At 41.8% G+C, this 26,898-nt stretch overlaps 1 protein-coding gene across 1 annotated transcript in view; it reads left to right on the forward strand.

Annotated features, from left to right (window-relative positions):
• Positions 1–25,410, forward strand: part of iqgap1 (IQ motif containing GTPase activating protein 1) — a 40,426-nt gene extending 15,016 nt beyond the window's left edge. Inside the window, exons 3-37 of the mRNA XM_067490569.1 lie at positions 3,709–3,865; positions 4,998–5,075; positions 6,085–6,161; positions 7,252–7,319; positions 7,716–7,829; positions 8,705–8,883; positions 9,265–9,352; positions 9,455–9,612; positions 10,217–10,301; positions 10,395–10,558; positions 11,138–11,298; positions 11,391–11,515; positions 12,042–12,205; positions 15,679–15,769; positions 15,850–16,020; positions 16,106–16,248; positions 16,336–16,506; positions 16,589–16,672; positions 17,165–17,236; positions 17,577–17,646; positions 17,737–18,101; positions 18,226–18,389; positions 18,492–18,716; positions 19,168–19,308; positions 19,405–19,489; positions 20,028–20,260; positions 20,403–20,535; positions 20,640–20,742; positions 21,059–21,194; positions 21,288–21,375; positions 21,646–21,855; positions 21,956–22,122; positions 22,420–22,542; positions 23,632–23,740; positions 23,854–25,410. Of these exons, the coding sequence (XP_067346670.1) occupies positions 3,709–3,865; positions 4,998–5,075; positions 6,085–6,161; positions 7,252–7,319; positions 7,716–7,829; positions 8,705–8,883; positions 9,265–9,352; positions 9,455–9,612; positions 10,217–10,301; positions 10,395–10,558; positions 11,138–11,298; positions 11,391–11,515; positions 12,042–12,205; positions 15,679–15,769; positions 15,850–16,020; positions 16,106–16,248; positions 16,336–16,506; positions 16,589–16,672; positions 17,165–17,236; positions 17,577–17,646; positions 17,737–18,101; positions 18,226–18,389; positions 18,492–18,716; positions 19,168–19,308; positions 19,405–19,489; positions 20,028–20,260; positions 20,403–20,535; positions 20,640–20,742; positions 21,059–21,194; positions 21,288–21,375; positions 21,646–21,855; positions 21,956–22,122; positions 22,420–22,542; positions 23,632–23,740; positions 23,854–23,967 (4,816 nt within the window). The 3' untranslated portion in view covers positions 23,968–25,410. The remainder of the gene's footprint in view (positions 1–3,708; positions 3,866–4,997; positions 5,076–6,084; positions 6,162–7,251; positions 7,320–7,715; positions 7,830–8,704; positions 8,884–9,264; positions 9,353–9,454; positions 9,613–10,216; positions 10,302–10,394; positions 10,559–11,137; positions 11,299–11,390; positions 11,516–12,041; positions 12,206–15,678; positions 15,770–15,849; positions 16,021–16,105; positions 16,249–16,335; positions 16,507–16,588; positions 16,673–17,164; positions 17,237–17,576; positions 17,647–17,736; positions 18,102–18,225; positions 18,390–18,491; positions 18,717–19,167; positions 19,309–19,404; positions 19,490–20,027; positions 20,261–20,402; positions 20,536–20,639; positions 20,743–21,058; positions 21,195–21,287; positions 21,376–21,645; positions 21,856–21,955; positions 22,123–22,419; positions 22,543–23,631; positions 23,741–23,853) is intronic.
• The last annotated feature ends 1,488 nt before the right edge of the window (positions 25,411–26,898 follow it).

A 26,898-nucleotide genomic window follows, 5' to 3' on the forward strand; every position in this document is an offset into this window, starting at 1 on the left:
TCCTGGAGAGACAGTGGTCCGCGCAGACCTCTTCCTATGAGAATGACCTCTGAACTCAGCGCTGACTTCAGTTTCCTGCCAGGACAAAGCATCTGAGAAAGGATGATGAGTCCTGGTGTTGCCTGCACTGAAGCGCTGTTTACTGGTCACTGGGAGGAAACTCCGAACGCACCAGTGAGGGTGTTGGTGTCATTTTGAGCACTAGGGAAACCGGGGGTCATCCATCTCCCCTGAGCCGAGCCATAGTCACAGCAGATAATCGGAAATAAAAGCTGAAATCATAAATAGCACGTCATAGTAAAAAAGTTTCTTTGTTTCTATTACAATTGCTTACAAAAGGTTTTAAATCCATACGTGTGGTGAAACCTCTGTCAGGTGGATGATTGTATTAGTTTGGCAGCTAATGGCCAGAAAACTGAACGTTGCGCATTTTGGTTTCCTGCAGAGCAACATCCAAATTTACTGTGCATCATCACTAAGAAAAGCATTCGTTTCTTCTATTTAATAACTTGGAAACAGCAATTATTCAACATTTGGACAATATGTGTGTCATAAAAATGACAAGTATTTGATATTTCTACCATAAAGGCCAACACATTCTCTCATTATCCCCTGATGTTTAGCTGCTTTTCCAGCTCCGTCATCAGCAAATAATGAGGAGTTGTTTAATATTACAAAAACAATAATTGGTAATTATTATTATTTTACCATTTTATTTTTTACTTTCAGCATCAGCCTTATTTATGTGGGACAAACTAAATTACCAATGTGCAGCTCCTTAATTAGATTTGCATTTATTTTTACTGTATTTACTGTTGGCAGTAGCTAAGGATTTGGCTCTAGTTATGTAGTGTAGTTAAATATTTGGTTTGTTTTTGCAAATACACATTTCTACGTGTTACGTTTGTCATTTCAAAGAAGGTGTATGTGGCTTTAACAGTAAACTAAACTCTGACTGCACTGCATTTTGGCTTTTTAGGGCAGTTGTTGAAGGGAGACTGAAGCAGATCTGTTATCGAACGTGCCGTCCTCAATGCTCAATGGGAACATTTTTGTTTTACTTTCATGCTTGTGAGCATCATTTGTGTGGTATGAGCTGAATGTAAGATTAACCCTCAAATAGCTCGGATGGTGCTGTTTCACCTTCACATCTCTCATTTTAGGCATCTTCCAGACTAAATCTGCAGATGCCACACTATGCTTTTATCCTTCGGTGCATTTTTAATTGGACGTTCATTTATTTTGGCTGCTCTCTGCTGGTGCTGGAATCTAGTTGTCCGCATTCTGTAAAGCATAGTCCTGGCTGCTGCTGTGACTGGTTAAGTGAAGGGTGTGCCTGGATTTGTGCTCGCCTGGAAAGGGTGCGTAGGCCTGAGAGAAGAGCCATTAGGAAGAAGCCTTCATGGAGCCTTTCACTGCTCCACTGTGCACTGAAAGGAGAGAACTGTTCCCGGCTGGCAGGCCCAGAGCCTGGATCCTTTGTCGGTCACCTCGGCCTCAATAGCGAGCCTGTCTGGGGACCCCATGGGGACCCCATGTCATGACTTCCTGGGAGGGAAGTTGTTTCAGCTGGTCTGTGCACAGCAAAGAGTGTATTCTCATAAATCACCGTGACTGTCTTAACAAGAGCTGAAATGTTTTTTTAAAAAAACACTTAGGATGAGGCCCTATCGCAGGATTAGGACGTGTGTTTAGTTTCCACATTAGTTTGTATTTCAGTGAGAGACCTCAGAATAGGAGTTAATCTCACGGTTGCTTCACAAAGGACTTAGTTGCAAAAGAGTGGGCAGTGTTTTCTTAGCAGCTGAGACACAGGATGTCTTTTCTAAAGGACACGTTTGACCTCACTGTGCTTAATTTGTCCCGGCTAATGATAAACCAAAGTTTTTCATGATGACAGCAGATGTTTATGCTATTTTTCATTACTGGAGTGGAAGTGATGTTTGCATTATTATAGGCAGCCATTTACCTAATAATACTAAAAGAATTTGGCTCTCGAGGTGTGGAAGGCGTTCGGCTACGCGTTAGATTCAAAGACATTTCTGAAATGTCCTCAGTGATAACATCTAATAACTCTGTTTGTGATGTAAAGTGGAAGGGAATTTGTTTTGTCCCAGTCAAAAGCCACCTGCTGATTAAAGTTATTAAACTTAATAAAGTTACTTGATGAGGTGAGTGTTAATTTCAAAAACTTTTTTTTTTTCTTTTTTTAAACCAATGTCTCATCTTAACACTCCCACTTGTTAATCATTACTGACGGCGCACATGGAAATATTATCAGTGTGTCAGAGATAAGTAGGTAATATTTGATGAGCTTAATAACTGTGCTTCATATTAGACCAGCAAGTAAAGGAAAATTAACTCAAAAGGTAACTGGTTACTGCTTTAGAAATAATAACATTGTAATTTATGTTTATTATTCTCTGTCCCGTCTGTCGTCCCTGTTGCAGACTTTCCCAAGATTTTCTCTGCAGCCTCCCAAAATGTTCCCGAGAGTAAACAGACCTCTGCTTTGGAACCAAAGTGAATAATCCAAAACCACTTCATTAAAAGCAAAGAATACAAATATATAAACGCAAAATCATACATGACATGACCTCTTTAATAAAGAGTATCGCATTATATCAAACCACTGATGTTGACAAGTTTCACTTGACTGGAGAGAAAAGCTCTGGCTGCAGCCGTAGTTACTGGCTGGTGACGATGAGATGCAGTGGAATCCAGTCCTCCAGCACTGTCTCAGTGTGAGAGCTCAGCATGTCTCCTCTGACACGGGCGGACAGCAGGAATGTGACTCTGCAATATGACCTAAAAGAAATGAAATGTCACATGAGGTATTTTGGGAAGGTTATCACGAGTCAGGTTAGGTGTTTATTTCCTTGGAGGATTATTGGCACAGCTTCATCTGAGACATTGTTGTGTGTTAGCTGCATGAGCCTGTTTGATCTTATGTTGAACTCGTATTCACCGCGAGCCTGGCAGGAAATTATCCACTTCTGTTTGTTGCCAACTTATTTTACTAAAAAATGAAGATTAATGAGCTTTAACTTTGCTATTTTTAGAACCTTTTGTGAGGTGAGATATAACATGTCATTATCATTGTAATAGTCATTTTCAGATATGGTGGTGACATCGTTGGATTAGTCATTAACTGTGTTTTATCGCTCAGTGAGGCTGAACGGGCCTTCAGGGAGAATACTGATGCATTTGGGTCCCCTGGGACTCTTTGTCCCTGCTTCTCTAAAACATTTAATGACATGAAAAACCAAATTGACATTCTAAGGTTTAAAACACAACTTCTAGTTTTCTTCCGTTAAGGGCAGCTTTGTCTCTTGGGGCTCAAGGGGACCTGTCGGGTTTTTCTCCTCAAACAGAATCTGTGTAGTCTTGACTTTCTATGTAAATGGTTCAGTGTCACTTGGACATGTTACCGGAGGAGCTGGGGATAAAACCAACAAACGTGGGATTGGTGGACGACCGCTGTACTTTCATACAGCTGAGCCCTTACTGCTTAAACATGTGTGGGACTTTGAGACCACGTCTTCAGATGACATTTTATTGGACACCGTCTTCTGTTTGCAACTGCCAGGACAATGCAAAGCCTTTCACATGCTGTGGTTCTGCAGGGAAACTAAACACGCATGTCCAGTCTGGTCTTCCTTTTGACTGCTGTAATAAGTGATGCATGCTGCTGTGCTCTGCCTGCAGATGGATAGAGGCCTGTCTGGGCGAGGAGTTGCCTCCCACCACAGAGCTGGAGGAAGGGCTGAGGAACGGCGTCTATCTCGCCAAACTGGGCAATTTCTTCGCCCCGCAAACCGTCTCCATCAAGAAGATCTACGATCGCGAGCAGACGCGTTACAAGGTAAATTTTGCACTTGTTCAATCACAGAAATCAAAGAATGTTATTAACTATTTGATGATGATGATTAGACTGATGATGGCAGCCAACAATTTGTGAAGAATTGTGTGGAAAAAGGTGTTAAATTAAACAGGAATGATCCTAAATCTCGTTAGAAGCGTCACCAGGTTCCAGTCTGACTTGTAAAGTATATAGATCTTCCAAAGCAGCAAATCAGAAAGCATCCAGCCTTTAAGTCTTATTGACATGACGAACAAATGTCATATGACTGTCATCTTTGCAGGGACCATGAATAGTCAAATCATCATATTTGTAATCATTTTGTCCTAAAGTGTTTTGTGGGGCAAAATGCTCACTGTATGTTTCACTACACGAACCATCAAGATAAAATCAACTTCATGACATCACTTTCTTCCTGTTCTTCTGGTTTGGAGAGTTTTAATGACTATTTTACTTCCTTTCCTGCGATCAAATACGTTTTTACTTCTAGCTGGGAAAAACACTGCATTACACGATCGGGGAGTTTCCTCAGCTTTGGGGGTTGAAAATGATGTCATCCGGAGGAGTTTTGGAAGAGAAGGTTGACCGAGCTTACGAGCTCAGTAGTATGAGCAACAAGACGGCCTCATTGATCTGAGAAACTCCTCCTGATGACATCATCTAGACAAACTAGAACCATAGGAAGCAGGTTGTGGCTGTCCTCTAAGTTAAGGCCTTAAAACCTGTGTGTGAAGAGCATTTAAAGGTCGTTCGAAACTGCTTTAAAATAGCAAATACTGTTATTTCAACCCTCCTCCTGACTGGGGACGCTAACGGAGCCATGATCTTTATAGCTCTTACAAAAGCAGGAAGTGTCTATCAAATGCTCTGAAGATTTTCCAAAACACTGTGTTTGAAGCCAAAATGTGATTTTTAGATTTGGAAGTAGATTATTATTGTTTGGCCACAAAAGCCTTTCCTTCCTTTTACAGAGCTGTTACAAAAAGTCCTGTTGACATTTTAGTTTTATTTTTTTTGCAGTTGATGATGCATGTTTTTCTTCAAGTTCGGTCCTTCTGTTGTACACTGGGTGAAGGTGTTAAATATTTTAAAGTTACTGATGGGTTTTTTTCCTTTGGTTTCTTCCCTCTTGCAGGCCACAGGTCTCCATTTCAGGCACACGGACAATGTCATCCAGTGGCTCAACGCCATGGCAGATAAGGGGCTGCCAAAGGTAAGTTTGACTGGAGCCTGTGTGTGTCTCCGTTGCATGCAAACACATTCAAATTAGCTCCTAAGTACTTTTAAACAGTCAATAAAATGACCCTAAAGTTCTTTTTTTTAATGTATATAGTTTGGAAATGAATCACCATTGTTATGCAATGTTATTGGTCTTTTAGTTATTGATTCCAATCATGCAAGTCTTACAGTTTATGTAACATTCATGGAGAAAAGAAATCAAAGCAAACCATTTGGTGTATCCTACCCTTTAGTGCATCAATCAGGGCCAGGTAATTTCTCCATAGTATGAAAATCAACCAGAAAAAAGGCTTGAAACTTCCTGGAGCTAAAGTTACAGTGAATTGTTTGTCACAGCATTGGTTTACAGTTACACTCGTTTTCCGGGCACCTGCTGGAAAACTCAAATATGTATCTATGTTTAATGAGCTGTGCTGCACAAAAGAAATGCACAAACGCTAGATATTAAAATTGTAAAAAAAAAAGAACATGATCAATTTAAATGGTTGCTAAATAGAACTTTGCTTTTTATGATGGAGATTTAAGCTAAAGAGAAGTTTCCATGTTGATGAATTATAAATTCATGCACTAAATACAATCGCTGATCGCAATGATGGAGTATCTGAATCAAACACATGGCAGTTGGTGCACGTTGGTTTACATGACCTGCAGCCACTTGCTGATCTGGAATGTTGATTGGTGCCTGCTTTAGAGAAAGGTCACTACACTGTGCATGGTTTATAGCGAGTCTGCAAATTTGCTCCTTGACAGTACCACAGTATCCATCTCAGCCCAAAACATCAGTGGCTGTCTTCACATGTTCCATGTGAACGGCGCCACAAAGGCAACGGCAGGACAAGTTAATGCACATTTACATTGTGTAATCCCTCATTTGAGCGAAGATCCTGAGTCACTCCTGCACACATGCTGCAACACGCTGACGTGCAACCGTGGACCTGCTGAAAGTGCTGATCAGACTCTGTGTGTTCCCGCTTGTGTTTCAGATCTTCTACCCCGAAACCACAGACATCTACGACAGAAAGAACATGCCGCGCTGCATCTATTGCATACACGCTCTCAGGTACTCCCTCTGCTTGCATCGGGCCTTGTGGCGTGAAGCACACAGTTGAACATTGATCTTGTCGTGGGGCCAAATAAACAGATGTTTTGTTTTCAATCTGCGTTGTAGAAATGAAATTAAGTCCTCATTCATTTGATTACGAGCACTCAAACAACTCAGGCAGGTGCAGTTAAAAAGCTGCGGCCTGGCCGCACATTTGTGGTCTGAGCATGTGTCAACTCTCTGTGCTCTGTGCACTATAACGTGTTTTTCAGCAGAAAGGCTTAGCGTGGCACAAGGCCTGAATCTATTCATTGTAATGGAGTTAGTTTGTACCGAACACAAACCGGTGACATCTGGGCGCTGCAGTCCCGCCACAGACGCGTGCTCGTTACCTGCTTTGATTCAAATTCCAGGCTAAACTGTCTGTCGTGTGTCCGTCTGGTGTTGATTTGCTAGAATTTGATGTGTTTAATTTGTAAGAAATTGGCCAATGCCACAAAATGAGCACTGAGCAGTATGTGTTGGGCAGCTGTGCAGCAACAACAGCGCAGCAGATTACTTTGGCCGGCTAACAAAGAAAAGCATTTTCCACATACTTTACTGGTTTCAGGTCAAGACACGATGCTCTTGAGTGTTTTTCAAATTTGCTTCTGTCAAGAGCCAGACTCCAGCTCTAGTCCTCTATTCTTTTTTCTAGTCCTCTTGTTGCTCTAATATATTAAATGCATCTTTTATTCCCCTGTAATGTCACTAGATGTAAATTATATGATGTTAAATCAGCATTTAACCATGATTTTACTCCTTGAAGAACATCACTCGCGGTGTATCAGTAGGTGAGGCCTCATTCAGCCGCTTGAGCCAGTGCACATTTGCATGATCTCTGTCATTCAGACACGCTGTGAGTGGCAGCATGACATCTGTTTCTTGGCCCTTAAATGACATAGTTGCCTACTGATAAACCCGTGATGTGATGATTACGTTTTACTGAAATTGTGCCACGATCATATGTCCAACAAATGTAAATGCTCTTTGTGTTTTTGTTTCTGTACTATTTTTACTTCAGCTCCTTTGTCTTCTGCAAAGTGTCATTGTTTGTCCTCCCTTACAGCTTGTACCTGTTCAAGCTGGGCCTGGCCCCTCAGATCCAGGATCTGTATGGAAAAGTCGATTTCACTGGTAAGACTGAGAGCCGCCTCAACGTGAGTCTGTGCATCCGTTTTGCTCCTGCTGTCCCTGCCAATCCAATTATGTCCTTGAATTCAGAGCGTAACAGGTTGGCAAAGTTTAAAAACGTGGTTGAATTTGTCTGCGTCTTGAATCAGTTTGACCACCATACTGTCAGTGTTGGCAATAAAAAGCAAAGAGCTGTGCTCTGCAGTGTGGAGATGCTGCTGCAAATGTGAAGTCATTAATAATTATCAGGGCCTTTCCTGTCAGTTGAGTCTCGCTCAGCTCCCAGTCCCAGGGTCAGAGTCAGAAATCTGATTATCAAGTATGAGCCAGGAACACACTGTTTCCACAGTCTCTCACTTTTCTAACTCCTGCCCCCCCCCCCTGTTTTTTCTCCCACAGAGGAGGAGATTAACAACATGAAGAGTGAGCTGGAAAAGTATGGAATCCAGATGCCCGCCTTCAGCAAGATTGGTGGGATCTTGGCCAATGAGCTGTCGGTGGATGAAGCTGCATGTAAGAGGGGGTCTCAGATGTCAGGGGGGAGAGGGCGGGGTCTGATAATAACCGCACACTTATAGTGTTTGGTTGATTCAATCATTCATGATGACACAGATCAAATGGCTTCAGCTCTCAGGAGGTTTAGTATTTGACTTGTTTACCGTACCTGCAGTTTCTTTCCAGTTTTTCAAGCTCCAACTTGGGTTTATTATTGTTTTGCGCACTTCATTTCACTAAAACTACATAATAACAATGACAGCTGTGTTCATGTATTTCACGTATCAATATCAAGACGTGGCACAATTTCAGCTGAAACTATCGAGCTGTTGCGTTTGTCTTCTGTCAGAAAACAGTGATTTTGCTCCACAATTCTGAGACAAAGGCTTCACTACAGTTCTCGATGTTGCTTCAGTTGAAGGATGAAAATTCCCATTTCCTTCTTTTTTTTTTTTTTTTTTTTGTGTTTGTGTCAGCTGCAAGATGCATTTAAAGAAACCACTTTCTCAATGTTTAGTCAAAAGGTAAAATATTCATCTGTAGCTTAAAATTTAAAGCAACACCACCTGATGTTTGTATAAACGGGAGTCGGCACAGGCAGCCTGACCACCACGTTAAAACCCACCAAAACAGGTGGTCTTAAAGTTTTGGCTGATCGGTGCAGGTTGCGTGGAAAGCTTAGCATGAAGACCAACATACAGATTAAATACTTTAGGTCCTGTTGACCCTCTTTTCACTTGCTGCCTGGCAGGTTTATAATATATTTTGGCAGATGGGCTACTTGTGTCTTGATATTAACTCTCAGGAAGTAAATAGCCGTATTGATGAAGATAAAATACAATATGACAACTTTATACATTTAACATCCTCACTAATTCTCTCTTGATTCTCAGTGCACGCAGCTGTGATTGCCATCAACGAGGCCATCGACCAGGGCGTACCGGAGGGCACGGTGGCTGCCATGCAGAATCCCAACGCCATGCTGGTCAACCTGGATCCCAAGTCCGCCTATCAGTACCATGACATACTGTACCAGGCCAAGGGAAAGAAGGTGGCCAACTCACGCAAACGGGTACGTGGTTTTAGTGCGGTAAATGCTGTGCCCTGGTTTCACATGGCCAGAAATGAATGGCAGCCTGGGGCACATTTTCCTTCCACCATAACGTTTGATGGGAGCTGAGTGTCCAGTGATTGGAAAATAATTGATCATGCAGCCCGGAGTGCTAGCAGGTGTTTCGATCAGACACTGTAAAGTGCTGAGGCTACACAAACTACTGGGGCAACAAAAATGAAAACAACCATCCCAGTAAGACAGAGTGGAATTAAATCATCCTCTGGAGACGCATCTGTCAGCAGTTTTGTTACAGGGGGAAATACATTTAGGATTGTTGATGGTGTAATATGAGTGATTGGTTTGGATGCTTGTGACATTTTTGTTGCTCTGGCCCAACAGCAAATGGAGAATGCAGATGCAGAGAGAGACGTCTATGATGAGCTTCTCACACAGGCTGAAATCCAGGGCAACGTCAACAACGTCAATGGTAAGTGACTGTAACACACACACACACACACACACAAATTTACAGATTTGTGTTTGTGTTTCTTTGGTGCAGTAGTTTAAAATCTCAGCCTTTCTCCAACAGTGAGCAACGCCCTGAGTGCAGCTGACCAGGCTTTGCTGCACGGCGACGAGGAGAAGTTGTACCAGGCCCTCAGTGCCGTGGGCACCCAGAACCTGAAGTCCCCAAACAAAGGCTGGTATCTCAAACAGCTGCAGGGAGACCGAGAGAATAAGGAGCAGGTATGGATCAACATGCGAACAAAAACGCTTGTAAGTTTGTGAACAAGCAGTGCCAAATCCTGACGCTGCCCACTAGCATGCTTCACAGAGTGGAAAAGCTTCTTTTGTTGAATGCAGAGTTTGGTCGTCACCAGTCCTAACGTTCAGCTTTGGTCTCAGATGTCCACACAGAGTTCTTCCAATGGGCTTCTGGCTTATCCACACGATGGGTTTTTGGGAGTAGTAGCTTCTTCCTTGCAGCTCTGCCATGCACACACCATAGTTCCATTCACAGCAGTGGGTTTTTAAAAACTCCCAGTTCATACAGTTTATATTAGCACATGTGTAGCACGTCCTTCTCACCCTCACTGCTGTTAGCAGAACTTATTTAGGCTGAAAACCTGCAGTTTCCTATACTTCACCCTCGGGTTCCTTGTGACCTCCTCCACATTTACTTCTTGGTGCGATCCTCGCTGGTGGACCTGTCCTGGTGAACACCTGACTCACATTAACTGATTATGCTAGGGGTTCACATAACTTTGGTTCCTACAAATATTAATAAATTAATATATTTATGAACAAATACATAAAACTCTAAATCTCACTTTGATGTCTTCCCTTTTAGGAATCTCCAGGGGAGCCTCTGAATAAGGATGAGTTGCAGAGCGGCGTGGACGTGGCCAATGAGATCGCAGAGGCCTACCTAAAGAGTGCGCATGGAACACTTGCATGCTAAAAATGAGTAGGAGGATTTCTAGGCATCAGCTTGGCTTCTGTTGTTAATTTTCTGTGTGTGTTTGTAGTGTTAAAAGCAGTGGAGCGCATCAACGCCGCCATCAGAGCAGGTGTGCCAGAGAAGACAGTGGACGAGCTGATGAGTCCTGACGCCAAGCTGCCGGAGGTCTACCCCAGAGCTGCAGACCTCTACCAGAGAGAACTGTCCAGCCTGCAGCAGCAAAGCCCCGAGGTACCTTTGATCAAACACACACACACACAGTCAAATGTAAAAATATAAAAACAGCTTCAGGGAATGACTCGGGACATAAAAATGTGTAATCATGTGACCAGTGGATATGAAAGGGAAAAGAACCGTGCTGACGTTTTCAGTTTATACAGTTTATATTAGCACTGGTGTAGCACGTCCTTCTCACCCTCACTGCTGTTAGCACAATTTATTTAGTGTTCCACTGATAACGCACATAAATAAAATAAAATTCACTATCTTCCGACATAATCTATGAAGTGGTGACATTTATATGAAATGCTCTAATGTTTATGCTGTGGTATGACGGAGCAGTTTGTGCTGAAACCGACTTATCTTAATTAGGAAATCAGCAAAAATTAAGTTTAAACTGTTCTGATTAATCTGTAAGCTTTAACTTACCAAGCAGAAACTAATTATTGCTTTTTTTAAAATAATATAAGGATTTTGTAGTCTTTTTTTTTATTTATTATTTATTTATATCAAACCAAATTCAGTATGTGGGTTTTTCTTGATTTAACTGTGTTTGATGTATGGGGTAAATTTGTGGCTCGTGTCCTGCAGGGTTTGCTGTCCCATCCCGAGCTGCTTGTCGCTGTGGAGATGTTGTCGTCGGTGGTGCTCATGAACGAGGCGATGGACGCTGGCGACCGCACGGCCCTCTGGAAGCAGCTTTCCAGCTCCGTCACTGGCCTCAGTAATGTGGAGCATGAGTATGCACAGAGGTGAGTGCAAACGCTTGGTGACACGTTGCGTTTCCAATGTCTGTTATGAGTTTTTTCCGGGTTGATGAAGTACCGTACCTCTTGCTCCTCAGGTACATGGATGAACTGATGCGTCTTAAGGCTGTAGCCAGAGCGGAGGGCAGCGACTATCTGACCTGGAACGACATTCAGGCTTCTATTGACCAGGTCAACCTGGCTGTGCAGGAGGAGCATGAACGTAAGTGAAGGAATCGCTGTCATTCATTTACACGCAAACTTTAGTGGTCAAAGGTTCAGATGTAGAGTGCAGCAACATAGCAGCACATTAAAAACTAATGTTTGTCCTGTTTGATGCAAATTAAAGTTTAACATTTACAGAAATTGCCAGATGTTGACTGATATTTAAGGATGGTCTGATGCAGTTTTTTCCCAGACTGAGTACAAGTACTTGCTCACTCAGAGTACTGATACAAGTACCAAGCTTTTTCGCTTCTTGTATGAGTTGCTGGATAGTAAAATCCTCATCAATCCTCTGCAGTTAATCCTGCGAGCTCTTCTGCCAAAACAACTAGGGCGGTGAACAACATGGGGTGTATAGTCTAAACAGGAATCTGAAGGCAAAAGAACTTGTCCTCTGGTCCACTTTCACCTACCTGTGCACACTAACATGGTATCTGGTGTATCACGACTTCCCTACCGATATTCCAGCCATCCTTTCTCTCATGTTGTTCAGGGTTTTAATTGGTCGGTCTGTGCATCTGCAGGCATTGCTGCCATCGGCCTGATCAATGAGGCTCTGGATGAAGGGGATCCCATGAAGACCCTGGCTATGCTGCAGAACCCTTCCGCCAAGCTCACTGACGTGGACCCGCCAGTGGCTCAGCATTACCACGATAAATTGCTGGAGGCCCGTAGAGAGAAGGCTCATGTAAGACTCACTCACTGACTCACTGACTCTCTGACTCACAGGTTCTTGAGTCCACCTTCTACAGTAGGTTATAATTTTAGAGCAGTATGAGCTTTGGATTTAGTTTACTCAGTTATTCCAAAAGGCAAAAACTCCTCAAGGCCTTTTTATTGCAGTACTGAGGGTTGGCAGGTCTATATACAATGTGCCTTGGCTACTACTACTATTACTAATGATAATAATATTAATTATCTATTATTATTAACTATTTGTTAATAAAAATAAATTGTTAATAATAATAATTATGAGAGTGGGTACACGAAGCATGTACGAGTGTTTGCTGCCCGAACCATCAAGAACCAAAACTGCAGCTGGACTGAAAGTGCAGTACTTGGTGTAGTTCAGGCAGTAAACTGCGTCTGCTTCTGTAGCGGCTCAATGAGCCTGGCAGGGTTTAAGGGATATTTTTTATTTTGATATATCAAGCATGTTAATTAATGGTGACTACTTTTTAGATTTTTTTATGTCATACCATCAAACTATTTATTTAATTTTTTGGGGAATGTTGAGTATCTCTGCAGATTATTGACATCTTTTTTCTTTCAGTGGCAGCTTCAGCTTTATTTTAAAAATTTTGAAATTGGAAAAAAGAAGATGCTCTTTAAAAATCACAAACTAATCGGGTATTTTCGATTTGTTTTTTGTCCACATGAGGTACAAAAATTAATTATAATAATTAAAATTAATTGTCTCTTTATATTTTATGTTTCTTTTTAAAATGACCAGTTATGTAACTTTTATTTAGTGAAAAAAAAAGAAAAAAACCCTTTCATTCATCCATCAGTGTCAAAGATTTCTGGGTTTCCAGTATACTTTCACATTTAAATCACCTAAAAAGCCAAAAGCGTATCCAATAAATGCAGCACTTAACGTGTTAATACCCACGTGCTGCATGGATGTGTTGATGTGAATGTGTGCTCATAGCCCAGAAGGATCCCAGGAGCATCAGAGTTGCACATAGGTTCTTGTGACTCGGGCTTCTGAGCTCCATGTGACTCGACCAGACTGCTGATGCCATTGTGTGATCATCTTCTCTCCAACTCACTTCCTGTTATGTCTGTATGAAACGTCCCCTGCCTCCTTGCTCCTCGTCACATCTTTTCTGCTTTCATAAACGGCCCTTAGTTTCACCCACACGTCTCTGAGTCCTCAGAGGAGGACAACATTTAAACACGGCAGCTTCTTCTGCACCCTGCTCTTTCTAACTCATTTGCCTGTGTTATCGTTACTTTTGAGTGAGGCGAACTGATGATGGCGGTTCGTGTGTGTGTGTGTTCTTGCAGTGCAATTGCAAATGACATCATTTGCACTTTAGTGGAATTGTTTTCCTGTCGTAGGAGTAGCAAAGGCCAACAGAGCTGCAGGTGAGGTCAGACTGCAAGAGCTGTTTATGGCACAAAGGTGAAGTCACTAAGCATACAATAGGAGTTTTTGTTACTCGTGTTCCCTTGTGATATCTCAAGAGCAGGATCTGTAAATAGAACAAAAGTCTCAGTGTGTCCATTTTAGTCGAGTCTGTTTTTATTGTATCCAAGTACAGATAAAGGAAGTCTCTTATCACCAGTAGACTTGGCCCTTACCTACTCTGTTATCAATGTCAACACCATTTCATTTAGAATCCAAAGCTTTTAAATATAGCTTGTTTGCACTTGTCACACTCTAAAAACAGGAAAACCAGTGAATAGGGGGGAAAAAAAGGTAATTATTTTCCTGTGGGTTGCACAGACGTAGGAAATAATGAGCCAGGCCTCAGTCATTTGCTTCCATAAAAGGACATAAAGCTGAGCACTTTATTAAATTGACTAGACCAGTGGGCACACAAACACACACATGCGTGTACACACACACACACTGTGTCCTCTGGTTGTTGATTACCCAATGTGCCTTGTTGAGGTGATGAGCTACAAACAGAGGAAGTAGTTTGACCAGTGTTAGCTTCCTGTTGGGTTTAAAGTGATTGGTGCTGTTGAGGCATTTCCCCAGCTCTCGAGGTGAACGCGACTGATGAGGATGACCCACATTGTTGGGACGTAGACGGGCTGCAAGGGGGCTCTTTTCAGATGATGCAAGGTCAGGCGAATGTGAGGTAGATTCAAAAAGATGTGACAAGAAGTCTCATCTGTGGTTTAGTCCGTAAGCGGCTTGTAGGTGCCGCCTCATTAACTCTGCAGTATTAGAACAGTTAGTCAGAGAGAGAGTCGAGCAGAAGTTGGCGTTGGGTGAGGGCTGTGCCTAGATTAACAGCAGGAAGTTTGCCCAGACTCTACTGTCTGACAAGCTGAATATCATCTCCTGTGCCTCCTCTGATCACTCTACGTGAGTGTCACTTCAGACTGCGTCTCAGTTCAGTCATGGGTTTTTAGGTTTCCCACGCTTAGGTTCCCAAAGACATGTGAATAAGGTCATGGTTTCTAAGGAAGTTTTAAAAAAAAAAAAAAAAAAAAAAAAAACAGGGAGGTGTTGGGTGTGCAGTTAAGAAGCAAAGGTTAGAAGAATAATTCATAAACTACCCAGCCCCCTCAGCTTTCACTTCCCCTATTTCCATGATGTGCTGTAACGTGTGATGAAGTACACCACACTACGCCCAAGTCTTCCACCAGTCCCCTGCCTGCTCTGGTACCACACCCTGCTTAGCACCTCCCGCCAGCTGCCGTGACTCATTATCCGCAAACAGCAGCTCCAAGTGCAAACAGCCATCAGCGCTCGGCCAGGTACAGCTTTGTTTACTATAAAGACGGGGCTTGTTTGACTGCAGCAGATGTCGTACAAGAAATCTCTGAGATCGGGTGTCAGCTTTTCCCGCCCACCACCACTCTAACATACGTACACATTCACACACACCTCCTCTCGTGATGTACAATAAGGAGGGCGGGACACAAACCAAATGTGTCTTACTGAGCTCAAGCAAGGGACAACCTCCGTGCTTTCCACAGAGACGCTGCGCCACCTGGATGCAGACATGCTCCACTGCAGTTCATGGTAGCATAATGTGGTGGTGGGTGTTAGATTCTGTATTCGGGTACTGGTGTGGTCTGGTAGTTGTAGAAATGAAAAAAAAATCACTCACAATTTTTATGCATTTTTAGGTCTAGTTATGTTGTTACATTTGCTACTTCAGACCAACACAGAGTCAGAGTACGTAAGAACAAAAACTGCATTTTACTTGTATTTATCCTCCACTTAGCTCCAGTTCAGTCGGATTTGCTTCAGGGTATTTTATTTGTTTGTGCTCGAGTCCTTCTTGTGTTGACATTTTTTTACTTTGTGCATATCAGAGAAACTTCTTGGCATCTGTAAAGGTTTTTCACTTGTTTGTCAGTGTGTTGGCAGCTTTTCGTTGGAAGTATTTTGCAGATTAGATGTTTTAGTGAAACGGCTACTCTGGCATGAAGCCTAGCACTTAAAACTGAACATACTTTCCCATGTCCCTTCAGGAGACCAAAGACCCCTCTGCTGTGCTGTGGCTGGATGAGATCCAGGATTCTATTCTGAAGGCTAACCAGGACACACAGGAAGCCTTACAGTGTACGAACACACACAAATTCATGGCACATTTTACTCAGCTATTTTATTATGAAAGGCTGACATCTGTGTTTCGTCCTCAGTCTCTCAGGCCATCCAGGCCATCAATGAGGCCGTGGACAGTGGCGATGCAGCTCAGACCCTCGCTGCTCTTCGGAACTCCTCGGCAGGACTGTACGGCGTCACCTCTGAGTGCGCCCAGACCTACCAGGAAGACTTGGCCAATATTAAAGAGGAGAAGAAGAAGAAAGAAGGTGAGGAGAACATGTAACATTTAGAGAATGCAGACTTTCATGGTAGAAAGTTTTTATTTCACGTTGTTTGCTGCCGTCTGTCCAGGGGATAATGAAAGTGACTGGGTGAAACACTGGGTGAAGGGAGGACACAACTACTACTACAACCTTGAGACCAAGGAGGGCACATGGGTGGAGCCAGAGGACTTCCAGCAAAACAACAATCAGCTCAACAAGGAGGACATCCAGGTAGGCTGATGTCCCATTCAAGAACTACCCGGTCCAAACTTTTTACCACCGTACTAAACTGTTTTTTTTTTTAATGCTACCTGTCAGTCGGTGGTTTCCGGGGTAACCACAGCTTACAACCGAGAGCAGCTGTGGCTGGCCAATGAGACTCTAATTACCAAGCTGCAGGCTCGGTGCCGTGGCTACCTGGTGAGGAATGGCCTGAAGGAGAGGATGAACTTCCTGAAGTCTCAAGAGCCAGCTGTAACAAGCATACAGGTGAGACCCCCGTCATAACGTGCTGTCTGTTAATATTTTACTTTGGAGTCTCACTTATTGTATTTCTTTAAATCCCCCGCAGGCCCACTGGAAAGGCTACCAACAGAGGAAGAAGTTCCAAGATCGTAAGAAGTATCTTGAAGACCACAGTCAGGAGGCGATCAAGGTAAAATTGTGCTGTTCCAGTCATTGCTTTATTTCCAGGCTTCTGCTGTTCTGATACTGTGGTTGCTAATCTTCATCCATGTCTTTAACACATTCTGTAAATAATAATTGTGTAAAAGTATGTGATGACCTAAAAACATTTGTTAATGCTGACATCAATATGTTAAAACTCTTTGGATAACTGCTGTTTAGGGATATAAAGGAGCAAACGTGCATTTTTATGCATTTCTTAAAAGCCAAATTTGTCTCGAGGTATGTCTCACAGTATGTACAATGACACCTCAGTCCTTAGACCCTCAAAGAGAAACTCACCAAAAGATGCTTTAACTGAAAAAAGAAAGTGGAAGAAACCAAAGGAAGAGCAACAGTCTGTCGATAAGTCTGTGCTGCTCAAGTCTCCAGCAGACCATGTTCTCATTAATACTGTCGATATGATGCTGGTTTAATCCCCAATAGTCATTTAATTGTAGGTTTTTTTCTTTGGTTTTTACAGATTCAGTCCCTGATTCGCATGCACCAAGCTCGTAAGAAGTACAAAGATCGACTTAAGTACTTCCAGGATCATGTGAGTATTAGTAGCCTGAAGCTTTGATTTAAAATTAGCGGCAAACTGAGTTTTTGGAAGACAGGAGAAGACGTTGTAAATTTTCTGCCACAAGCATTTGTGTGTAAGCTCAACCAAATGCTTCGAACTTAATGAAAGCGTTCAATCATGCTGCCTCGACAGTCATTTCCCCTGAAACGTCCGCTGACATTTCCCCGGGGACCTGTGGGGCTTAAAGGAAGCAGATGCTTCGTTTAGCACTCTGACATATGTGAAGACTTGCAGGAGATTCCTGTGGTGCTGTCTGCAATGAGAACTATTTTGAGACACGGAGACAAGTGATTGGTGTTTTATATTGTAGATCAAGGATGTGGTGAAGATTCAGGCTTTCATTAGAGCCAACAAGGCCAGGGACGACTACAAGACGCTCAGTAAGTCCCCAGACTGTGCTCAGACTTTATTTATTGTTGCTATGAATTAGTCTCTTAACTCGCCCACTTCTCCAATCTTCCCGCTCCCAGTCAGTGCAGACGATCCCCCCATGGCGGTGGTGAGGAAGTTCGTCCACCTGCTGGACCACAGCGACCAAGACTTCCAGGAGGAGCTGGAACTGATGCGGCTCCGTGAGGAGGTGGTCACTAATATCCGCTCTAACCAGCAGCTGGAGAATGACCTGAACCTGATGGACATCAAGATTGGCCTGCTGGTGAAGAACAAGATCACGCTGCAGGAGGTGGTGTCCCACAGCAAGAAGTTGACCAAGAAGAACAAGGGCCAGCTGTCAGACATGATGATGATGAACAAGCAGAGGGGAGGCCTGAAGGCTCTGAGCAAGGAGAAGAGGGTCAAACTGGAAGCCTATCAGTACCTGTTTTACCTGTTACAGGTAAAAGCACAGTGCACTTGTGCTGTTTCATTGCTTTAATCAGGATTGTTCTCATTTGTGCTGCAGATAATTTCTTGAAAACATTTCAAGATGCTATTTAAAGGAACTTCTTCCTTCTTTTCAGACCAACCCTACTTATCTCGCCAAGCTGATCTTCCAGATGCCGCAGAATAAATCCACAAAGTTCATGGACTCTGTAATCTTCACCCTGTACAACTATGCCTCCAACCAGAGAGAGGAGTACCTGCTGCTTCGGCTCTTCAAAACTGCCCTGCAGGAGGAGATCAAGTGAGAGACACTCGAACCCATTTATGATATGCAACATGAAGAAATAAATAAATGAATGAATGCATGGATCAGGTTTAAAACTGTGGCCATAACTGTCTGCAGGTCAAAAGTAGACCAGATGAAGGAGATTGTTACAGGAAACCCTACAGTCATCAAGATGGTGGTGAGCTTCCACCGAGGTGCGCGGGGCCAGAACGCCCTGAGGCAGATCCTGGCACCGGTTGTCAAAGAGATCATGGACGACAAAACGTTAAACATCAAGACCGACCCGGTGGACATCTATAAGAGCTGGGTGAACCAGATGGAGACACAGACTGGAGAGGCCAGGTCAGCAGGTTTTCTTATTACAGCTGCTGCATAACTGCAAAAACATCATTTAACGATTAATACATAGATCAGACCAGTGTCTCGGTTTCAGAGTAAGAACGTTTCTCTCTATTTTTCTGCTAAAGGTCAACGGAAACTTTTTTTTTTTATTATCTGGAGAGATTTTATAAAATATTATAAAAGAAAACTAGATGATGAACCTGACCTCTCTTTTTTTAAAAAGACCTAATTAATTGCGATCCTCTGATTCTTTTTTTTTTTTTTTTTTATGATCATGTTATTTCCTAAGGCCTTGATTTTTATGCCAATTTCAAAAGAATCTTCTCTAGAATTTTCATTGAAGAGAATGTCTCAAAGAAAAAAGCGTGTTGCATTAAAGTGTCTGACACAATAGTGCAACACGATTAATATTTTCACTTCCTCCTTTTCTACTCTGTTCTGTCCTCCACAGCAAGCTGCCTTATGACGTGACTCCCGAGCAGGCGATGTCCCACGAGGAGGTGAGGACGAGACTGGAGGCCTCGATCAAGAACATGAAGACAATCACTGATAAATTCCTGTCTGCCATCATCGTCTCGGTGGATAAAATTCTGTACGTTCCTCACTCGCAGCATCACTGTCTTGGAGACTTGAGCCAGCTTTAAACCCCCTGCATGTCTGAGTTTTTATGTGTGGATTTTTTTGTCAGATATGGGATGCGGTTCATATCTAAAGTGCTCAAGGACACCCTCCACGAGAAGTTCCCAGATGCTACAGAGGACGAGCTGCTCAAGGTTTGCATCTCTGTGCTCCTACTTTTCAGCTAAATCACAAAGTACACATTTATCGGCCGAACACAGTGGTATCTAATTATTAATACTTAGATAGATGCTTGTTTTCATACTGTAACAGAAATTCCCATGGAAACAGCTCTTCTCTTGCTTCCTCATTGAACAGTTTCTCTCTTTTTTTGTTTGTTAAATATGAAAAAGACTTCTTGCTAGTCCTCTGACTTTCTGCCTTGCTCTCCTTTCCCTCAGTTTTACACAGTTCTTTTTTTTCTTTTTTTTCTCTGCTGCCGCTCTGCTCCTTCCACCAGCCTTTCTGTCCGGGTGTCCTCCTTCTCTCTGTCTGCTGGCGTTAAGGTGAGCTATGCACCTTTTCTGGCCTCTCCTTGTCTTCCTGCACCAGCTGTGTCCCTTCATGTTCAAAACCTCTGCCTAATTTTCGCAGTAGCATCATCTATATAACATTATAGTCCTTCTGCTTCTCGAATTTGTTTTTTAAAATGGAAAGAAAACTGACCGACTTGCTTGATTTTTGAATTCTCAGATTGTGGGGAATCTCTTGTATTACCGCTACATGAACCCGGCCATAGTGGCCCCCGATGCATTTGATATCATTGAGATGTCAGCGGGTGGCCAGCTGACCACAGAGCAGCGTCGGAACCTGGGTTCGGTCGCTAAGATGCTGCAGCATGCTGCCTCCAATAAGATGTTTTTAGGAGACAATGCCCACCTCAATCCCATCAATGAATATCTTAGCGCCTCATATCAGAAATTCAGGTCAGATGTTCATTTTTATAAGCGGATGTACAGTATAATCACGGGATGTGGAGGTGTTTTACCAGTTTATCCTCATGTTGTCTTTGTTGTTTGAAGGTCTTTAATTTCCTTGTCTCATTTTGTCCTTCCTTTTTCGTCACAGGCGTTTCTTCCTTGCAGCGTGTGACGTTCCTTCACTGGAAGATAAGTTCAACGTGGATCAGTACTCGGACTTGGTCACTGTCACCAAGCCTGTCATTTACATCTCCATTGGGGAGATCATCAACACTCACACAGTGAGTTTACACTCAAAAGCTACAGTTCATGTCGTCTTGTCAGTCAGTATCAATCTGCTTGAGATGTTTGGTTTTCTGTTGACCCTGTCCTTCTGTCCTCTTAGCTGCTGCTGGACCATCAGGACGCCATCGCTCCAGAGCATAACGACCCCATTCACGAGCTGCTGGAGGATCTGGGCGAGGTTCCCACTATAGAGTCACTTATTGGTGAGTGCAGTGACGGACTCTTAATCAGACTGGCTCCAGTCAAACCACCAGTTATCATGATATCAGATAAACAAGGACTAAACCTGGACACAACACAAAAACCAACACTGCTGGTCTTTCTTTTGGTGCAGTAGCTCTTAGGTCAAATCTAGGCAGGCTAGTTTTTACACCTTCGTCTTAACCCCATTATCCCCCTAGTTCCTCTGTGTACGTAGGTTTTCAAATACATTTACTATTTTGATTAGAAGAATTCAATTGCCATATTATGGTCTTACCCTTCCAGACGTCTTAATTTAGTATATTTGTCCACATACAGGTGAAAATCCGCTCCCTCCTGACGACCCCAACAAAGAGCAGATGGGCAAGACTGAGGTTTCACTTACACTCACTAATAAGTTTGATGTCCCTGGCGAAGCCAATGCGGAAATGGATGCAAAAACTCTTCTGCTCAAGTAAGTTTCCCTCGGTAGATTCAGGGCTCGCAAATGGATAAAATACCATTAACTTGGTGTTTATACATATTGTGTGCTTTTGTCTGATTCTAGCACAAAAAGGCTCATTGTGGATGTGATCCGGTTCCAGCCTGGGGAGACTCTCACTGAGATCCTGGACTTAACAGCCAGCCCAGAACAGGTCCAAAATAAAATGCAGTGAAGTACACTGCTACCAAAACCTCTTTAGTTATGTCTAGAGTGTATATTTAGGTTGGAAAATTACTGGATCCCTTTATGACACAAAAAAGGAAATTCCTTTTTATATAGTCTTAAAAGCAACTGCTTACTTTCATTTGTTGGTGGTGAAATTAGTGTTTTTGAGCAGTGATTTAAATGCACATCACATGATTTATTTTATTGTAGGGTTTTGATTAAACTGAAGCCGTAACCTTGTTTCTCTGGATCACAGGAAGCCGAGTACCAGCGTGCCATGCAGAGGAGGGCTATCCGAGATGCTAAGACCCCAGAGAAGATGAAGCAGGTCAAACCTGTGGTGGACGACAGCCTGACGCTGCAGGGAAAGAAGGATAAGATCAAGAGTAACCTGCAGAGGCTGGCAGAGCTGGGGAAGGTTCACCCTGAGAATCGCTATCAGGATCTCATCAATGATATAGCCAAGGTTTAAAAAAAAAAAATACACAAATCATCTGTGGACAAAAGTGCAGTGTTTGCTGTATTTTGGTTTAATTTCATGGTTTGTGTGTTTGTGTGGGTTACAGGACATCAGAAATCAGAGACGATATCGGCAGCGTAGGAAAGCCGAGCTGGTGAAACTTCAGCAGACTAACGCCGCCCTGAATTCAAAGACCAACTTTTACAACGTGCAGATTGATTCTTACAATCAGTACATCAAGACGTGCATGGACAATCTGGCCAGCAAGGGCAAGTGAGTGGCCTGCAGTTCGAAATCCTACCACACGTCACAACACATGCACATTATTTGCAATTATTTGTAAATGTGATAAGCGATAAACACAGTACTGCAGGCAGATTTCCAGTACTTGGAAATATGTCTTTAGCCCTCAGATGAAAAATTTCTGTACATGTTGATGAATAATGTTCTCAATCCTAAAAATGTTGAACGTTGTAGTTTAAAATCAGGTTTAAACTCATGTAAATTCATCAGTACTTGGAGATGGGATGTAGTATTGTACACTTGTTTTCTGTCTCTCTCTCTTATCAGGTTGTCAAAGAAACCAGGTGACAACAAGGCCAAGAAGAGTAAACAGGTTTCACAGAAATACACCGCTGCTCGCCTCCACGAAAAAGGCGTTCTGATCTCGGTAGATGATCTGCAGCCCAACCAGTGAGTTCTGCCATTTTACCTCTGAAACCAGGTCCAGGATTTACACCTTCCAGCCACAAAAATTTGGTTACAGATATTCACTTTTCAGGAAAATCAGTAGCTCAGAATATTTTTTGAGGCAATAACCAAGTGATTATCACAAATTGCTGCAGTCAGCCTTTGCCCTTTGAACAACGAGAAGTGAGGCCTCAAAAGCCAATGAAAGGTCAGAGATAAGACTCTGGCCAAGACCTGTCTGGGCTTTAAAAGGAAGTAGTAGTCTAGGTCAATCTAGGAAAGCAGAATTGGTCAGTTTTGGTCTAAATGAGCTATAGCGGGACAGTGTGTTTTTTTTTTTTTTTTTTTTACAGATGTCAGGGAGCAGGGAATTATGGTAGTAAAGCAGACAATGTCTTTTTTATGACGCAGAGAGGAAGACTTATCTAAGCTTAACTCAAAAATGATACCACGATTCCAATAGTATGAGATACTGTGGACAACCTACCATTGTCTTAGCAGTATTTCAATCTTGTCGGCATTTAGTTGAATCAAATATTATGGCATTCATTGTCTTGAAGACAGTTCGGAAGAATACCTTAAGAGAAATTACAGTATCATCAGCGTAAAAATGGAGACGGATGTTATATGTATATAAAAAGAGCCTGAGAGAAGCATGTAGATGAAATAGAAAACTGGCAAGAATCCTCAAAATAAGTTACCCACAGAGTGCAGACCTGTTGCATCTCACCAAAGTCTGCAATACCCACATAGAAAAATACCTAAAACTATTTTGATCAGTGGTGTCATAGGCTGTACTTGGGTAAGAAGAAGCACAGGTTGTCTATTGTCTTATAAATATGTGCTTCGATAAAAGCTATTTTACTTTTTTTAAAAACACAAAGACCTAAACCTGGTGACAATTTTATAGGATTTTTTTTCGTGACGTGTTTAAGCACCACTAAATATCAAAACTTGACGTGTCGATAATTCTGCAATTTATGTTCAATGCATGTTTAACAATTACCACGTTTCCATTGATCACTTTGTTTGCACAGTTGCTCCCTTCTCCCAGCGTATTTACACTTGCTATTTACTCTTTCTTCTTTACAGATTTAAGAATGTCATTTTTGAGATTTCTCCATCAGAGACTGTTGGAGTGTTTGATGTAAAGGCCAAGTTAATGGGCGTGCACTTGGAGACGGTGCAGTTAGAATACCAGGTATTGTTTCTTTCTCACGCAACAATTAAATCACAGCTTTTTCAATTTTTTTTCCTAGTCGTTACATAGATTTGGCCGGTCTAGCCGATCATTTCCGTCTTTTTGTCTCTCAGGATCTCCTCCAGCTGCAGTATGAAGGCGTGGCAGTGATGAAGCTCTTCGACAAAGCCACCATCAATGTCAACTTGCTCATTTTCCTGCTCAACAAGAAATTTTATGGGAAATGAATAAAAAAACAAAATGAGACAAAAGGGGCCTAGAGACTATTAACCACAAAACCCACTGAGGGTTGCAGAATGCCCTGACCTGAACCATCCTGGCCTTTCCTACACATTCTCTACTGCACTTCACATATGTGGCTATGCAAATTAATCTCCATTATTTTTTATTATGTGGATCACCATTTCTGCTTTACTCCTAACTTCAGTGCTAGACTCAAGCAAGGACACCACACTTGCTGGAGTCTTTTCGTACTTTCTTTATCAGCTATAACTGCTGCTAGGTCAGAGGTTTAAGATTTGTATTTTTTGCTTTTAAATATGAATATCTTTCGCATGGGCTTTGATTAATTATAAAATGTTTTATGTAAAGAGATTGTTTTATTTCTTTCCTAGCTGTTAGTTCATTTGCTCATGTGACTGATAAAGACCTGATAAGCATCTCTTCTGCTAATACCAATGTGCTAACGCACTTACAGCAGTGCTGTGGTAGGAGAGTGTTTTGCAGGCTTTTGCCTGGTTTTTGGATCCCACTGTGTCTCACTATGGTCAATTTTGTGTTTAATTTAGCTTGAGACTAGTTGGAAAGAAAAACTAATATTTAGGGTGAAGCAAAACATGATGCACTCTGCCTCCTTCACAATAATTTATGCTGAAACATTGTAGTTAAGGTATTTTTCCCATATTTGGATTCCGATGCAATTAAACAAGTTTCATTTTCTCTCTCTTGTTGATTTGGATTTAACCCATCATAGTCCATTTTAGGTGCACACACAATTATTCTGATATCTATGCAAAGAAGAGGCGTCAGACAAGGCATCTAAAAAAAAAATAATAATAACTTGAACTACGTGAGAATTGAATGTGCATGACAAAATTACATTAATTTACTCTAATCTAGCACAAATCTGGCACTAATCTGGTTTGCCTCCGACCTGGACTTTAGCCCAGCTGCACATTTCTGCTTTTTGGCTCCTGCATCAAAATCCGTTTAGTAAACATTTGTAAAACCTAAAATGGGATCTAGAAGTGAAAGCTGGATATTGAATACTAAGAATTTTATAGTGTCAATATAGTGTCTGAAAATGATGCAACAAAGTTCCCCTTATTTATATGAAATATGTTGTCAGTTCACATTATACTGTAGCTAATGTTGACAAACTGAGATGATGTAAGTGAGTTTGGTAATGTGCAGTATTACAGTAACTAGACTTGTGGGTCCAGTAGATGTCACTCTGTCATTAAATTTGTAAGTGTTGGGTGTAACGCAATTATTTGAGATTCCAAGCACATTTGTTAAGCTACATGTGGATTTTCTGTCATGTATAGTGTCTCTGATAAGACTTTAACACTGTCCTTTGAAATGGAGGAGGCCAAGTTCTCTGTACATTCTGAGCTCTTGTTCAACACATCAAATGTATCCTGTCTTAGAATAAAGCTCTACACATGCAACCATCTTCCTATATCTGACAGTTGTGGCACAGCCAGTAGTGAACAGCAATGACATTACCCGAGTACTTAAACTAGGTGACTGGAGCATTTGTTTCATCCAATTTATATTTTTACTCCATTACGTGCATTTGCAGAAGATTTAAAAAGTGACTTTATAAAATACGCAGTGTTAAAGACGTATCTACTCAACGGCGTATAAAGAATTTCAGATAGGCTCCAGCCTAAGCAGAAACTACATTAAATCTCTTAATTCAGCTGCAGCAAAATTTAAATAAATGGAATTTTAGATTTTAAAAAAATAAATAAAATAACCACAGGGAGGAGTCTGCTGCTTAGTGAATAATTTCACTTAGATTTTCCTTTCTCAAGTATTTGTGCGTTTTCATATTGCTGTTTTTTTTTTTTTTAAATCTAAATAAAGATAATGAAACTTTGATAGCCAAGGGGAGATTTGCATGTATGGCAACACAGAAACACAAGTGAATAGAAATAAAAATATTTAAATAAATAGTTAATATACACAATCTAAAAACCTGTGCTATATAGGTTACACTTGCATATACTGTATTTGTTTAAGAGTCTAGTGGTTAAATTCTTCTGATAACAATTCCATTATACCGAGTAAATACTGCGACTATGCACACGTTTTGTAACAGTGCACAGAATTAACAGTAATAATACAGTGCTGAGCTGGAATCAAATGCTATTGTGTGATTGTACATTGTTACATTAAAGTATAGAAAATAATCTTTCAAGATGAGACTCACAGTGCAGGTGTCATGTTGGAAAGTGCTTGTTGCAATGTGCATCATATGGCCAAATAGTGGTCCACAGATTTCATTTAGGAGATGTCATTGGGAGTGTGTTTGTGTGTCTGATTAATATGCTGCAATTCTGCATCGGTTGACAAAGCTTTTTGTTTGTTTGTGTGTTTGTTTGAAATAACGTTAACGGAACAATTACGCGAGGACACGTTGCCACCCGGACACCATACAGCGCACACATACAATGATGATGCTGTGGCTCAGTTCTTCACCTACTGAGCGAACATCGGAGCACATTTTAGTGACTTGATAATAAGGTTGCATGGCGGCGGTGGCAGGTTTAGTGAATTCTTTGTTTCCCATCAGCCGTAGAAGACTTTACTCAACTTCACTCAACTCTACTGGAGCAAATCCATTAACTGTAATTAATCATGTTAGCTGTAATTAAACGCATCACATCTGTTTGCAGCTGAGATATATTGACAGAAATGTTGTAGAAATGTCACAAAATGTGTGTAGGCTGTTTAATAAAAGGTATTACCACCCAAATCATATTGAATTTTAAATGGCTAAATTGAATTCGGTAAACAACAACAACAACAAAAAAGCACAGGTTAGAATATGGACAATAATAGAGATAAATCATAAATTATTAGCAGTGGAGGAAAAGAAATGCTTAAATCTTCTACTTAGGTATAAGTATCATTACAACACAAGTACTCTG

The sequence above is a fragment of the Channa argus genome, chromosome 2, assembly GCF_033026475.1.
Source record: "Channa argus isolate prfri chromosome 2, Channa argus male v1.0, whole genome shotgun sequence".
NCBI lineage: Eukaryota > Metazoa > Chordata > Actinopteri > Anabantiformes > Channidae > Channa > Channa argus.